Raw genomic sequence first — 17,593 nt, forward strand, 5'->3', positions numbered from 1 at the left:
GCAATTTAGTGTCTTTATTACATTCGCATTTATGGGTTTTGTGAGGGATTTGAAGAACCCTGAGTTAAACCCATAAAAGCCACGAGAGCACATTCAATACGAAGCAAAGCAAGCCATGAGTCGCTGTTCAAATCCTCAATCTTTTATGACACTTTTGACAACTGATTTGTATTGATATCATTAGATCGTGCAGCTCCATGAAAGTAGCCTGTGTGTGTTGTTTTTGTTGTAAAGTAAAGCAAATTCAACAACCTGCATATACCATATTCGGCGACTCCTGATTCCTACAAACATTTGAGGCGTAAGATTTCAACAAGTAAACTAAAAAGCATGCTAATGTCTTTCTGTGCTTTGTTTTGGCCTGCGGCAGGTGACTGACATCAAAGAGAAATTGAAGGTGTCCAAAAGGTTCTGGTCCAATCTACCAGATGATATCTGTGCCGATGGCAAACTGACAGAGTCTGATGAGGAGCAGTGTTGGAACAGCCACACCAAAGCCAGGTGAGGACGTTTGGGACTCTTCATAACCACTTTAAAATGGGCCAGCTGTCTGGTTAACGTACTTTGCGAGGGATTAAAGTGGAGTTACTGGAGTAGATTAAGTCTTACTTAGAAACTACAGTGGTTGGTGATTATATGGCAAACTGCTATTACCACCACGATTTTAATACTCTGTAACGTCCCATCGGAACGGGAGTAGGACCCAAATGCAGGAACTCGGAAGACGCAAGGTAGTTCAAGAAGAGACTCGTTTATTGTATGCAGAGGTCGGGGATCGAGCAGGCAGTTCGGTGCAGTGGCGGTAGTTGGGACGTCGAGCGACGAGAACAGATGAGCGGACAGGCAGGAGTCGGTACACGGGGAAACAATCAACGCAGGCAGAAATATCAAGGAGTCAGGCTTACAAGGTTGGTCTGAGAACGGACGAAGGTCGGTACACACAGGATCAATCAGGAATACGAGAGTGCTGGAACGGGACATAAAGCTCAACGAACTGGCGGAGGACCAGTCGTCACCGGGTCCGATATATACGGGGGATGATCAGCCCGCATGAGGCACAGGTGTGTGCCTCCCAATTAGCGCAGCCGCACGGGCACCCGCACAGCTCGTGCTGAAGCGGCAGGATCATGACACCCAAAGGAGTGTGGACTCCAGTTACTACCACCCCAGTGTGGAGATCACTGAGTTGGACAGAAGCGTGGACTGGCAGCCTCTTTTGACAGCAAACCAGACAAGCTGAATAATTTTACGACACCATCGCCCTTACCCCTTGCAAATAACAAAATCACAGATGGTGCAATAAAAGATGTTAATTCTCCTGCTTGTGCCAGCACTGTTTTTAAACACTACTCTAAATCTGGAAGGGGAGTCAATTGCTTTGCCACAGTAAAACGCCATTAACTGCCAAGACTTGAGAGGAACGTGTCAAACGAAATCATTTCCATATAATATTATCACTGCCTTTATATTATTTCTTAAATCAAACCGTAAATTTGTAGTAAATAACATGGTCGGAATGATAACTACTGCATATTTTTCCCTTACACTTGAAATGCATGACTTCACTGATCCAAGATGTAGAGAAATGCTTTTATTTCATTCATCTTATTGTACACACAGGCAAAAAAAAATATTTTCATTAGATAACAAAACAGTATTGATGCACAGTTTATACATATTTTATTTTAAAAAAAATGCTTTTTCTCAAATGAACAGCTGAAGGCAGGTGCTGTCACCGGATTTTCCAGTAACTAAAATGCGTCTTGTTGTGTACCATTCTATCCAGATATTTCCCAGAGGTGGTGAAAGCAGGGCTAACCAACCAGGTGAACAACCCAGAAGTGAACTTGGACATCACCAGACCAGACACATTCATTCGACAACAAATAATGGCGCTGCGTGTGATGACCAATAAGCTGAAAAATGCATACAATGGAAATGATATCTACTTCCAAGACTCCAGTAAGCTATATATAGATGTTTTTTGTATATTTGTGAGTGAAGAGGAGGTCAAAGATATGCAGTATTCTTGGTTTATGCTCATTCTGAGATTAATACTATGCACAATGCATATATTGTATATCCATTATGTGCAAACTCATGCCTCAATAATGATCCCAGAAGGAATATGAGCAATCACCTTCAAAGATTTCAGCTCTGAACCAAGAATAGCATTATTAGGTTAACAGATAGCTGTTGTCATAGTGACATGGATAATGTCTATTATCTAACCTTTGTTATGAGACTCTCAGTTAGCTAAGACAAGATACATGAATAATCGGTTGTCAACAGGAACAACACAACACTGCAGAAAAGGAGTATTGTTAGTCAGACGATTTTAGCATTAAATCCGAAGCAATCCCAACACGGATGCATTGTGGCCGAGCAATCCTATGTGAATTCGACTTCATAGGATCAGTTTTTGTGTCTGTGGTTTTTGTGTGTGTTTGTTTTTTTTGCTGTTGTTTTTTTTCTTATTATTTTTTTAGTAGTAGTAGTGGTTGGAAATCTCTCCAAGAACACAGCCAAAATAAGATGGCCCCTTAAAAACTGATCATCAATGGGGAATGGCAATATAACTTTGGGCAGAAAAGTATTTCTGTTTGGGTGGCCAGCCTTCTGTCTTGAGTGGCTGCAGCCCTTCACAACATTAAACAGACACGTGACTTGTTTCTTTAAAAAAAAAAAAAAAAATGAGCATTTTTACCTACGTCAGATAGACGTTATAGGTCTCATTCAATTGTCAGGTAAATACAAGGTAAATATGTGCCCAATATGCTGCATATTAATGAGTCAGATCATCCATCCACTCATCCATTTTCCGAGCTGCTTATTCTCACAAGGGTCGTGGGAGTGGTGGAGTCTATCCCAGCTATCTTTGGGCAGGAGGCGGTGTACACCCTGAACTGGTTGCCAGTCAATCTCAGGGCACATAGAAACAAACAACTACTTGCACTCACAATCACTCCTAAGGGAAATTTTGAGTCTGCAATGAATGGATATTTTTGAGATGTGGGAGGAAACCAGAATGTCCAGAAGAAACCCACACAGGCACGGGGAGAACATGCAACCTCCACACAAAGCGGGCCAGGATTTGAACCCTGATCCTTAGAACTGTGAGGCGAATGCTCCAACCAGTTCTTCCACCATTCCACCACCTCATATCATAGGTTGGGTAAATAGTTCTTAAAATAAATAAAGGACATACTAGCTAATGTGTTTGCTGTGCAGTACAACTTCACTAGAATGGAGAAAAAGGATGGGGGGGAAGTCATCCAATGTATTACACTGTATAAAATTATTTGGAGAAAGCCGGAATGCTCGATTAAAAAATAAACCATATTAAAAAAAAAGCTGTTACTGTACCAAAAATAACATGTTCTGGACTCCTAATACTTGTGTTTTGTACTCCTTAAAATTATCCCGCAAACGTGCTGCTCTCACTCTGGTCTATGTACGATAGAAAATAGATATAACCATCGTCACATGGCCGCCACATTAGTTTCCCACATGTATACATGGCCGCCACATCGGGACATCTTTTGGAAGTCTGTCAGTCCGATTGTCTGCATGTATTGCACCACAGCACCAGTAAACATCAGTGACCAATTCTGGAACCAACAGACTTTGTCAACAGCATTTTAAGTGACAAATTGAAACTATTTTTGGACTCATTGTTCTTCTCCTTCTTCTTTTCCTTTCAGCTTGTGACGTTAGGGGTCACCACAGTGTGTCATCTTTTTCCATCTTAGCCTCTCCTCTGCATCTTTCTCTCTAACCCCAACTCCCCTCATGTCTTCCCTCACCGCATGCATCAACCTTCTCTTTGGTCTTCCTCTCCCTCTTTTGCCTGGCAGCTCCATCCTCAGCACACTTCCACCATTATACTCACTCTCTCGCCTCTGAACATGTCAAAACCATCGAAGTCTGCTCTCTCGAATCTTGTCTCCAAAACATCCAACTTTAGCTGTCCCTCTAATGAACTCATTTCTAATCCTATCCAACTTGTTCACTCCATGCGAGAACCTCAACATCTTCATTTCTGCTACCTCCAGTTCGGCTTCCTGTTGTTACTTCAGTGCCACCGTCTCTAATCCGTACATCATGGCCGGCCTCACCACTGTTTTATAAACTTTGCCCTTCATCCTAGCAGAGACTCTTTTGTCACATAACGCACCAGACACCTTCCACGAGCTGTTCCAACCCGTTTCTTCACTTCCTTACCACACTCACCATTGCTCTGGATTGTTGACCCTAAATATTTGAAGTCGTCCACCCTCGCTATCTCTTCTCCCTGTAGCCTCACTCTTCCCCCTCCACTTTTCTCATTCACGCACATATATTCTGTTTTACTTCGGCTAATCTTCATTCCTCTCCTTTCCAGTGCATGTCTCCATCTTTCTAATTGTTCCTCTGCATGCTCCCTGCTTTTACTGCATATCACAATATCATCTGTGAACATCATGGTCCAAGGGGATTCCAGTCTAACCTCATCTGTCAGCCTATCCATTACCACTGCAAACAGGAAGGGGCTCAGAGCTGATCCCTGATGCAGTCCCACCTCCACCTTAAATTCTTCTGTTACGCCTAAGGCACACCTCACCATTGTTCTGCTGCCATCATACATGTCCTGTACTACTTTAACATACTTCTCTGCCACACCAGACTTACGCATGCAGTACCACAGTTCCTCTCTTGGTACTCTGTCATAGGCTTTCTCTCGGTCTACAAAGACACAATGTAGCTCCTTCTGACCTTCTCTGTACTTTTCCACGAGCATCCTCAAGGCAAATAGTGCATCTGTGGTACTCTTTCTAGGCATGAAACCATACTGTTGCTCGCAGATACTTATTTCTGTTCTGAGTCTAGCCTCCACTACTCTTTCCCATATAACTTCATTGTGTGGCTTATCATCTTTATTCCTCTATAGTTTCCACAGCTCTGAACATCGCCTTTGTTCTTAAAAATGGGAACTAGAACACTTTTCCTCCATTCTTCAGGCATCTTTTCGCCCGCTAGTATTCTGTTGAATAAGTTGGTGAAAAACTCCACAGCCATCTCTCCAAATTGCTTCCATACCTCCACCGGTATGTCATCAGGACCAACTGCCTTTCCATTTTTCATCCTTTGTCGTGCCTTTCTGACTTCCCCCTTGGTAATCATTGCCACTTCCTGGTCCTTCACACTTGCCTCTTCAACTTTTCCTTCTCTCTCATTTTCTTTATTCATCAATGTCTCAAAGTATTCTTTCCATCTATTTAGCACACTACTGGCACCAGTCAACACATTTCCATCTCTATCCTTAATCACCCTTACCTGCTGCACATCCTTCCCATCTCTATCCCTCTGTCTGGCCAACCTGTAGAGATCCTTTTCTCCTTCTTTCGTGTCCAACCTGGTGTACATGTCTTCATATGCCTCTTGTTTAGCCTTTGCCACCTCTACCTTTGCCCTACGTCGCATCTCGATGTACTCCTTTCGCCTCTCCTCAGTCCTCTCAGTATCCCACTTCTTCTTCGCTAATCTCTTTCCTTGTATGACTCCCTGTATTTTGGGGTTCCACCACCAAGTCTCCTTCTCCCCTTTCCTACCAAAAGACACACCAAGTACTCTCCTGCCTGTCTCTCTGATTACCTTGGCTGTCGTTGTCCAGTCTTCCGGGAGCTTCTGCTGTCCATCGAGAGCCTGTTTTACCTCTTTCCGAAAGGCCGCACAACATTCTTCCTTTCTCAGCTTCCACCACATGGTTCTCTGCTCTACCTTTGTCTTCTTAATCTTCCTACCCACCACCACAGTCATCCTACACACTACCATCCTATGCTGTCGAGCTACACTCTCCCCTCCCACTACTTTACAGTCAGTAATCTCCTTCAGATTACATCGTCTCCACAAAATATAATCTACCTGCGTGCTTCTACCTCCGCTCTTGTAGGTCACTATATGTTCCTCCCTCTTCTGGAAATAAGTGTTCACTTCAGCCATCTCCATCCTTTTTGGAAAGTCCACCACCATCTGTCCTTCAAAGTTCCTTTCCTGGATGCCGTACTTACCCATCACTTCTTCATCGCCCCTGTTTCCTTTACCACTATGTCCATTACAATCTGCACCAATCACAAGTCTCTCGCTGTCTGGGATGCTCAGAACTACTTCATCTAGTTCCTTCCAGAATTTCTCTTTCAACTCTCGGTCACATCCTACCTGTGGGGCATAGCCGCTAACCACATTATACATAACACCCTCAATTTCAAATTTTAGTCTCATCACTCGATCTGATACTCTTTTCACCTCCAAGACATTCTTAGCCAGCTCTTCCTTAAAAATAACCCCTACTCCATTTCTCTTCCCATCTACTCCGTGGTAGAGTAATTTAAACCTTGCTCCTAAACTTCTAGCCTGACTACCTTTCCACCTGCTCTCTTGGATGCACAGAATATCAACCTTTCTCCTAATCATCATGTCAACCAACTCTTGAGCTTTTCCTGTCATAGTCCCAACATTCAAAGTCTCTACACTCAGTTGTAGGCTCTGTGCATTCCTCTTTTTCTTCTGATGACGGATCGGGTTTCCTCCTCTTCTTTGTCTGCAACCCACAGTAGCTGAATTTCCACCGACGCCCTGCAAGTTAGCAGGGCCGCAGGCTGGCGTTGTTAACCTGGGCCACGACCGATCCGGTATCGGATTTTTTAGATGAACGCTCATATTTGTTTGGCACAGTTTTTACGCCGGATGCCCTTCCTGACGCAACCCTCTGCATTCACCCTGGCTTGGGACCGGCCTACAGATTGCACTGGTTCGTGCCCCCATAGGGCTGCATTTTTTGGACTCATTGTTCAGTCCCAATTATCCGTTGTATCTGATGTCTATCATATTGAGGTTCGATTTATCAATGTTGTGCTCTGATATGTTGCTCCACCCTGGTCACAGTATACCCTAGAATGCATGTAGGATATGAGTCTGACAAATAAATATAAGTCTTTTAAGTTGGACCGTGCAAATGAAGACTATCATTCACGTGTGTGTAAATTGTGTTGTGTCCGTCCAGGTGATGAAGGCAGTAGTTCCGGCAGTGGCAGCGGGTGCTCAGATGGCTGCACAACTGAGGCTGTTCTTGTGGGATCGGAAGCACCTGTGATCGGAGTCGACAGAAGTGATGTACACACAGCAACAGCGGGCAAGACGCTCTGCCATGCACCGTCACTGCTGTTAACGATAACCACCCTCATAGCATCACTCGGCATAATTCGGCCCAGATGGAGATAATACATGTGTCCGTTGCTCACTAACTACTAAACTACTGCCTACAGTATGTTTTAGCACATTCTACAGCTGGTCGCTCACCGGACCTCTGGAACCTTCTGGAACACACCTACTTGAGAGTGGCTGACTGTGTACTGGATTGTAGTGAGTACAGTGGTACATCGTTGTCATCCCCGAAAGAATGCATTGAAACAGCTTCCACCCCTGAATAAAAATTGTGGTGATCACTCATTCTTTGGGAATACATTTTTAAAATCATCAATGGTGACAATGCATCTCGTGATATTCCGGCCAGTTATTTTCGAGGTAATGCAGGAATGTGTTTCTTTCCTCTGTACAACAACTTGGGGACTGTGATGAATTTATCCTATTTGTCTTTTGGCCACTTCAGAGACAGTGCTTACTGTGTGCATGTAAGGAAATAAAGCTCAGATATGTTTTTTGGTATTTGTTTAATACAGCTTTACAGCTTTTGGATTTAATTATTCAGACAAGATTAAATGTCAGTAAATCTGAATTTCCATTCAGAAATAACAGTTTGGCTACATGCGATTGCTTTGGTTTCACCATCTTACATGTGCACATTTGCTTTCCAAAATGGGAATGATGGACAGCACCAAGGGAACAGCTTTGCACAGATAAATGTTGCTGGCTTGATTTAATACACAAGACACACAAATCAGAGTAAAGACTAAGAATAAATGTTTTTTTTGGGGGGGCAGGGCTTTTTTGTAATATGTCATGTACGAAACAGAAGACAAAACAGCAAAATGACACAATAGTTCAATTGCCTGGGGTCAGCTTGTCAAAAAAAAGCCATCCATGCTATATTACTAGCTAATTTGCTTTATTATTTCTTTATAGAAGGTTGTACACCATACCAATACTGGTTTTCTTTAGAAAAGTTTGTAGTGGTACGTAACCAATTATGTCCCTGTACAAGATCCACAAAGACGTCTCTTTGAAACCAAGACGAGTGCAGAGGTTACAGCGACGTGCTGGTTATCAAATGACAAGGTCACTCCATACATGTCTATCTTTTATAGAGCTTGCACTCAATATGATGCTGTATAAAAGCTTAAGGTCCATGGACAAATTTCTACACCTCCCAAAAAAAAGAATAAATAATGTATGTGACCTTGGTTCACAAAAAGCTAAGTTCCAGGAATGTTGCAAAGTTTCCAATCGAAGGGGGTAATTGTTCGTGGTACTGGGGCAGTGGAGTCATTATGTTGAAGTGTGTCTTAAAAATAAATACCTGAAAAGTGAACCTCTTTTCTCAGCAGAGATTTTTCCGTAGTCTCTCTCTCTTTCTAGAAAATTAACAGCTGCTGTGAGCGTCACAAAGAGATTACACGTTCCATGTAGCGGGCATGGAACATTACTCCTCTCCTCGCTGCACTCCGGAGGGAGAAAAAGCACTTTTTCTCACGGCCGTTGTCCTTAAAAAGTTCTTAAACATACATGACAAGCATAATGAAAACATGATGTTCCTGTTGTCCTTTCAAACGAGCAAATATTGGAATGGTTATCCATAGTGACAAAATATGTAGCTAATTAAAAGTATTTGTGTCAGACCATATGGTATACCAGAGTGTAAAAAAAAAAAAGCTTGCAGTCCAGAATGGAGAGAGAAGCAAATGAATTCTGTTGTCTTGTTCTGTGCAAAAAATGTACAAGCAGGAGGTGACCAGCAGGTTCCCAGCAAACCCCCCATGTTGCAAATGAGTCAGGGACAGGACCCCCCGGTGTGAAACAGTCTGATGAAGTGAGCCATCCAGAAATAGATGAACAGAACCTGGGGACATGAAGCTTATACAGTTTCGAAATGTTTATTTTGCAGCATGTACACCACTTGAGGTGCAGTGTTCAGATGTTCAGAAAAGGGCCTTTTGTCAGCTCTACGAAAGAAAGACTTATCTGGGATCTCTTGCAAATTAAAGAGGATAACATTTATTTATTATGTAAGTGTGGGAATACTGACAGAATGACATTTGCATTAATGTTATTGTTTGTCAAATATTTTTCAGGGAACTGTCTTGACTCATTTTTAATCCTGCATAGCTTTTCCATTTCTCAAAGTATTCCAATCTTTCATATACTCAGTCAAGAAAAAAAAAAGACATCTTTGAGACTGATAAATTAATAATCTCTTTTGAAATACAATATATTCATTTTTTTAGTACAGCTCATGGACAAGGCAGCAAATCATATCTTAGCATCAGATGCAAGTACTTACTGAGTATTCAATCAAATAGATCTATCATCCTAAACTACTCAAAACCCCGAGGAGGCATACTGTATTTGTATGACGTCAATTATTATTAATACATAAATATTCACCAGTGCTAAATTTCCTAATTCATTTGACATTTTAAGATCTGTGATGGCATCACTCAGCATTCACCCACGTTTTTTTCAAGAGAATTGTAATGCGTAGTCAAGTAATGAATTGAGGTGTACTTCAGACTATAAAAAAAAAGTACTACTCTGACTTTGAACCGTTAAGAAATCATGAAAATTGGCCTCAAACGCTTCAAGCATTTCTGCCTTAATAGTGGTGTATGAGGATCTGTTCTTGTACTAAGCCTGGCACTCCTCCACTCTTAAGAGCCCCAACAAGATTGTTGTCTGCAAAAAGTTGTTTTGGCTGACTGAGGATAAGTTGATGTTTATTGGTGTCCCTGAAACTCAGTGAAGAAAATAGAAAAAGACTTTATGAAGTTGGTCCGACCTGCCCAAAGAGCTTTGTCTTCTCCGACTGTATTGAGAGCAATGTTTGCCCTTCCTTTTCCTCTGTCTTACTGTATGTACGCTCTCTTGACAAGCGACCGTCACACCACTTTCACAGATACAGTTTCGGTGTCTGGGATACTTCAGAGTTTAACTTAATATTTCTGTGAGACATCTCCGGACATTTGAAAACTGAAAGAAAATAAATAGACTTGAGTTGATTGGTTTACAGAATGTTTGGAAGAAATTGTTTTATTCCAAGTCCTTTCCATTTTAAGGTAGTGGGTTTAATACACTTTTGCTAAGACATATGCTGTGAGTGTGGTACTGTGTGTTTTATTAGCAAAATCAGATGACTAAGGAGCACATGAAAAAAAGCTGCCAATGCACCGCGTTTAAAATGTTTTTGGAACTGAAGTTGTTGATAACAGCAGACATGCCTTACCATTTTTTTTAAATAATTGAAATGATTACTCATTTGGCTTTTGTTACTGAAAATAATAAGAAAGTAATATTAAAGATTTTGTTTAACAAAGGATTTTATTTTAAATGTGTCTTTTTCTTTATGACTATACGGAATAATGTCTTTGTGTGTCTTCTCATGAGAATTGTATATCCTGGAAGCCAGAAGTTTAATATTTTGTCTGACTGTCTGAAGTCAAATCAGACTAACCCTCTCCTGTTTCAGGTCAGTCAGGATCACCAAAATGATTAAATTTTGTTAAATAACACAATAATAAGAGAGAGAACTATCTTAGATAATTCTGGATTATTTTCTTTGAGGTCAAAAGTTTACACACATTTTGTTCGTATCGAGTAGCACTTCCTGTGAACTGCTTGACTTGGGTCTTACATTTTGGGTAACCTTCACCAAGCATCTGACAGTACTCAACTAGAATCCTAGCAAATTCCTCCTGACAGAACTGGTGCAACTGAGTTAGGTTTGTCAGGTGCCTTGCTCACACTCACCTTTTCCGATCTGGCCACTCCAACACATTACCTTTGTTCTCCTAAAGCCACTTTTTTTAACAATTTTGGCAGCATGCTTTGGGTCATTGCCCATATGGAGGACCAATTTGCACCCAAGTTTTAGCTTCCTGGCTGATGTCTTGAGATGTCGCATTAATATGCCCATGTAATGTTCTTTCTTCATGATAGCATTTATTTTAGGTAAAACACCAGTTTTTCCACCAGCAAAACATCCCCATAACATGATGCTGCTACCTCCCTGCTTCAAAGTTGGTATGGTATGCCACTGTTCCCTCCAAGCTGTGTCCATGCACAATTCTGCTCTACTTGTGTGATCTCCAAGCACAGACGAAAAAAAAAAAAAAAAAAAAATCCAACCAGAATTGAAAATATAACATACAACGATTCAGTTTGTCCCATTTTGCAATCTGACTCACTGAGTGAGGGGTGACTGGCTGCTCCATCCAGTGGCACAATTCAATGTGTCAACCACCACCGGTGTTTAGTGAGCAAATCTGTCTGGGCAATGTAAAGCGAAGACACGCTGTTTATGTTTACCCTCGGTAATGATGGCAAAAGTAAAATAAATAGATACAGTTATTTTTCAATGCAAGGACTTTCAGAGTCTGTGCAAATAGAAGAAAAAGTGGTGAAACTCGATGAGATTATCTATTTTTCAAGCGAGAATGGTCTGGTCTGAAAAATGTCTTGCAAAGCCAACGTACCAAGCATATTTTCTGAAGGAAACGTGTGGACAGAATGAAAGCTGGACTACCTCAAGCGTCACATTCAGCACAAGTCATTTGAAAGCAGTTAGAATCGTGAAGGGAAGACCCCCAAAGACAGAGAAGAAACGAACAAGCTGACACTGGGAAAGAAATCGAACCCAGAGCAAGTTAAAATTCTCATCAACAATAGTCTCCTAGTCATCAACATGAATGCATTTCTGTGACAATTAATGCATTATATGACATTACATTATATTACAAATGTTGTAAAGATGGAGGCCCACTGAAATTTGTTTGATTCAGTCATACTTTCTTCCCTCACTGTTTTAATACTATCTTTCTGAGGAAAATATAGAAGCACAAATCAGAGAAATATAATATTTGTTCAATGTTTTTCTTCTGCTGGCGTTTTTTTTCCTTCTGTTGTTAAGTAGGTGAAGATTAAGGTGTAAATCAGTGTAAAAAAAAAGTTCATTTCGCACATTGAAAAATGATACTTATTTTTATGAAAGTGAGTCACGACTTAGCAACAAAATGTGTGTCTCAGGGTAAAAAAAAAGTTGAGGACCACTGGTTTTAAATGTTCAATTTTTGCCTTGTTTTTCTCTTCTATTGTTAAGTAGGCGCAAAACTAAGAAAAAGACAAATGCATGTAAATCATTGCCATGTTACACCCCACTGTATTTATGACTGTGCACATTTAGAAAATGAACTAAAATAGAAATAGGAATGGCATGAATTAAACTTCCTAATTAAGGTACAGCTAAATTCGTAGCATTAAATGATCCGCCATGCAATGTGTTTTCTGCTCTTTGTGATAAGAACTAGGATTTGGAAGCTATTCAGTTGCAATTTACAAGTGAAAATCTCTCACTAATTGGGAGTAGAGTATAGCATCTCTTTAATTAAAAAAACATTTGAGAGGATGCATATACCTGTAGTTCTTGAATGATGAATGCTACATAAAATAAATGACTGATGAGATAGCAGTTGATGTGCAGTGTTGAAGATGGTTTCCTGCTTTGTCAGTATGCCAACGTGGAGGAGCCTCTGTCAAGCCCGCCAATTGAACAATGGTAAACTGAAGTTCACTTGTGAGTATGATGTTGGGCACGGTGGGTGGGGGTGTGAATTGTGATGTGGGCCAAACTTGTGAATACAACAAATAGTTCCCAAACTACAAGACTTTTTCACAGTAAGAGTATGTATTTTTGCCACAAAAACGACAAAGAAGCGGAGACAGTACACTCCTGCTGAGGCTTTGACTACGCAGCAAAGTATGGCCCCTTGTGACTCAGAGGGGAGAGTTCAGACACTAACATGTCAAGTGATGGGATGAGCAAAACTCCTCCAGTGAAGAAAGGTCAACTAGAGTCACAGTCCAGACTGACAAACGGCAAAAGATGGTATATGGTGGGTTGAAAAGGACTGAGGGAAATCTTACCCTCATGGCCAACTGGAGCTTCTTGTGTTTTAAGAGTTGGGACATTCTTCACGAGAGCAAAAGTCTACAGTTGTGCAACAACCACAGAAGAGAACGGGGTTGGGACATGGTTGCCTATGAACTAATCTGTCTGTGTACTCACAATTACTATTCTTACCCCTCCCCTTCAATGCTCCTCCCTAACTAGACCACTGTCTAACAGGTAATTTCTCCAGGCAACCATTTACAGGTAATTAAGGATACTAGATGGAAAAAAAACATCCCGTTAAGTGATGGCCCTGTGGTAGAGATATGTGGGTAACGTCCGATGATGCCTCTATGGGAGTTTTAGGACTTTTCCAAAGGGCGGCGTGGTGGATCAGCTGATAAAGCGTTGGCCTCCCAGTTCTGAGGACCCGGGTTTGATCCCGGCCCCGCCTGTGTGGAGTTTGCGTGTTCTCCCCGTGCCTGCATGGGTTTTCTCCGGGCACTCCGGTTTCCTCCCATATCCCAAAAACATGCAACATTAATTGGACACTCTAAATTGCAGCTAGATGTGATTGTGAGTGCGGCTGTTCGTCTCTATGTGCCCTGCGATTGGCTGGCAACCAGTACAGGGTGTACCCCGCCTCCTGCCAGTTGACAGCTGGGATAGGCTCCAGCACTCCCCGCGACCCTCGTGAGGATAAGTGGCAAAGAAAATGGATGGACAGATGGGCTTTTCCACAGTTAACTTAAAATATCCCTTTGAAAGTCCAGCAAGTGACCTTAATTCAAGAATGCAATCTGAAACATTAACTGGCTTCATACACAGCACCATAAAATGGTTGCGGGAATGGACAGCGAAATAACTGATTGATCTGCAGAAGGGACATCAGTTTTCCAGGATGTTGAAGAAGAAAAGTATCAAGATTTTCTGCGCTTTCGTCCATACATGAATCAGTCAGCTGCGGTGGATGGCGGCGTTGAGATTGTTCGGGCCAACCAGACTTGGAATGGCGTTTCAATACAAGGTGAGTGGATGGCTGGTGAGTCTGTACAATTAGTCGTGTGTATACAGTATAGAGTGGTGTTTGATTTAAATTCAGATATGAAAAAAGGAGATCACCGATTTTTGTTTTCTATACGTTTCACCACGCCACGAGAATTCCACCAACATCGAGAAGATGCCAGCGACTACCGAGCCATATTCCCAAAAAGGCCACGTCTTTCATCCATTTCATCTATGAAGTTGTGGCGCATTAGTTTTTCAAGTGTAAATCCTTAAATTGGTTGCTTTGACATACCCATACAGGCAATTGTGGGATAATTCCAACTGGAAATTATATAAGCATGGATTTTTGGGAAGGGAATGTGGGAGTAAATTGGAATACACAAAGTGAACCCACACAAGCATAGGCAGAATATCTAAGCTTTATGCCGAGGGGCCCACCAGGCTGCCAAATTTCTGTCTTTACAAGTAAAATGAGGAAAATGTGGATTGAAATGTTATTGTTCAATGTTGTAGTTTGCGCAATAAATTGGTGAGTTTAATCATTTCAAACAGGGGACATGCCGGAATGTAGCACGATGTCGTAAAATGATGGCTGCTCACTATTACAAAAGTAAATACAGTAGAATTAAGGCAAGTAGGATCCCAACAGATCTTTCATTTCAATTAAATCTTTAGCAAGCCTGGAAGACTTTTTTAAATTTATTTATAAATATTTTTTTAGAGAATTGAGTTCCCCAGTGATGCTGCTGGACTTGAATGAGCTGCCACAAACAATAATATTTGTATTTCTGACTGCAAGTTTGAAAATGCAGTCAGGAGCAACGCTGGTTGGGAAAAGCTGGTGACTAAGATCGAAAGCCCCCCAGATGAGACGGTCTCATTTCACCACTCTTGCAGTCTGAAGGGGTTCCTGATACTTGCACTTGAAGTGGGTTTTTTTTTTCCAAGGTTTTATTTTACTGTCTTTCTTTTTTTTCTGCCCCTTGGTTAATGATGTTGCATCCAAGGAACCCTGAAATGTTCTTCTGAAATTTGATCACATAACCCACCTGCTAATTTCCACATTTTGGAACCTCGCCTGCTGCTTAGGCAACACAACTCGGTTAACTACAGAAAGCATGAAAGATGTCTTCATGAGTTGGGATGATTTCCTTTCTTAAAACACTCCAGAAATTATATATTATCGATATGTCAGCCTGTTGCAAATTTACTCCCAGTAATGTACTAGCTTGTGTTATACTTGCTGCAAATACTGAATGAAGGGACCATTTGAATAGTAATTTCCGAGAGCTGATAAACGAGACTGCTCGAGTCAAATACTGTTGATATTTATTCAGACGACTAAAATAAAACCTTTGTAACTTGGTAGGGTGCTGGGCCACTCCACACCACCAGAACAGCTCCACCCGGTCTATGACAAATCCCAAGATGTCTGTTGGAAGTTGGAGGTGAGGGGGATGGAGAAAAGAGGCAGCCCCCTTCCTCAAAAGAGTTCCCTTCATTTGGAGTTTGAAATATTGTGCCAAGTGCGGTCTGACTTGTCAAGATTCTCCCAGAGGTGTCCAATCGGGTCGGGAGATGACGAAAGCAAAGGCCGCAGCATTTAAGTTACATCATCTTCAACCTCGTTCTTCAAACTCGGCTCTGTGTCACATTTTGTCAGGCGATGCAGAAAAATATCTTTCAGCCAGAGAACAACAGACAAAAAGCTTAGTGCAATTCCACATCCATTACATCTAAGTAGCTCCTCCAAACATCCATTTATTCATTTTCACATGACAGCATCAATGAGGACAGCACGACACAGCTCCACATCTCTGACAGAATTATTCATTATCGGCTCTCTTTCTGTCTGTATAATTATTTATACGGTTTAATTATGGATAATGTGGTGGCAAAGGGGCAAACTTGACGTAATACAAATTTCTCTCTCTTTTTTCAAGTGAGACTTTAGTGACCATTTGATTTTGCTTTCAACAAAGACTCAAAGAAATGGTTGGTCTATTGTGATGTAAGTAAAAGTGCAGCCAGCTTCAATTATTAGTTGTTCAATTTGAAATATTTGTTTATACTATTTCTATGTATTTGGACTATTTAAATAACACTTGACGTGATTTTATTAATTTGTATGCACTAACAAGCTAGAATTTGGATATTAGACAATATTTGACATAAATTTGGACATGAATGAGATTTAGATTGATCTGTAGTTGACAATTTCATGAAAGCATAATTTGAAACAGTATTATAATAGCCACTGTACTACTGCTTGTGTGTGTGTACATGTGTTTATGCCTGTTTATCCAAGGATGGCATCATCTTATTCTTCCTCATTGACATCAGGTTTGTAAGGAACAGAACTGACTGCAAAATAATTTGCCTTACAAAGAAATAATTAGTTCCAGATTGTTTCTGGCTCAAGAGAGATGCGTGAAAGCAGGTGTCTGTTTGGCTTGCAAATCAGCCCCTCGGTGTTTTCTTTCTCACGAGTCTCTGATGATGATTTGGGACTACAAAGCTGATTACAATAAAACATTTGCCTAACAGACGAAGGATGGTTTTACAATATTACCGTTTACTTCGTACATAAAAAATGTATGCTACACCGACTACTTTGTTTTAACTTGGAGAAGATAATCTGCCTCAATTTCACGCTATCGTCTCTCCTTTTTTCCTATTGAGAGTTAAAGTTTGGTTGGGCCTTCTTAAATTTTGGCATGTTTTACAGACCAATTTCCAATTACTAATGTAATGCAATATATTCTCTTAATGTAATAACTGTGTTGGAATGTGATTACCGCATTGGGGTGAGGAAAAACTGACAGAAAAACATAGACCAAAGGAATGTACTGTATACATTTTACAGGGATAACAGAGAATTTACCTGAGCATTCCCAAATTACCTCTTGTAGGATAAAAAACAAACATGCTGGAATCGTAAGCGTGTCTTTTCATAGAATAAATTGATAGAGCCAACTGGGCCATACAATAATTTTTAACAAATCCACATTTGTTGCGCTTGTAAAACTATGGTGTTTGATTGAAATATTCACATGATGTGACCGATGACATTAATATAGAGATTGAAATAAGATTTCTGTTGTTGTGGTTCACTCACTTAGAAAACCAAACCCCAATTTTCTTCTGCAAGAATACATTGCATGTGCCAGCACTAGTCAAAATGTGATAATGTGATGAATATTTCATTTGTGAAATACGCATTAAATGGAATAATTCATCAGCTGTGGAAAAAAATCTCATCTGGCGTAGACTCAAAGTGACGTCACGCTGTTTACTGCACAAGAGTGAAACGATATAAAAGTGGGAGAACCTGTTGGCAAGTAGATGAATTCTTTTATGTATTTTGGGTCATAAATACTTTGTTGATTTCCGTAAACAGAACCAGGTAAAGACATGAAAGATGGTTTTGACATTTTGGGTGTAGTTCGCCTTCAACAGCGTGGGTTTCTGTCCCACTTAGGGATGATG

General features: G+C 40.9%; 1 protein-coding gene across 1 annotated transcript in view; it reads left to right on the forward strand.

The window, feature by feature from the left end:
• The window catches only part of LOC133498322 (glypican-6-like), a 141,863-nt gene extending 133,128 nt beyond the window's left edge, over window positions 1-8,735 (forward strand). Inside the window, 3 exon segments of the mRNA XM_061815013.1 lie at window positions 371-501; window positions 1,787-1,962; window positions 7,043-8,735. Of these exon segments, the coding sequence (XP_061670997.1) occupies window positions 371-501; window positions 1,787-1,962; window positions 7,043-7,260 (525 nt within the window). The 3' untranslated portion in view covers window positions 7,261-8,735.
• Window positions 8,736-17,593: the final 8,858 nt, after the last annotated feature.

This window comes from Syngnathoides biaculeatus, chromosome 3 (genome assembly GCF_019802595.1).
Source record: "Syngnathoides biaculeatus isolate LvHL_M chromosome 3, ASM1980259v1, whole genome shotgun sequence".
NCBI lineage: Eukaryota > Metazoa > Chordata > Actinopteri > Syngnathiformes > Syngnathidae > Syngnathoides > Syngnathoides biaculeatus.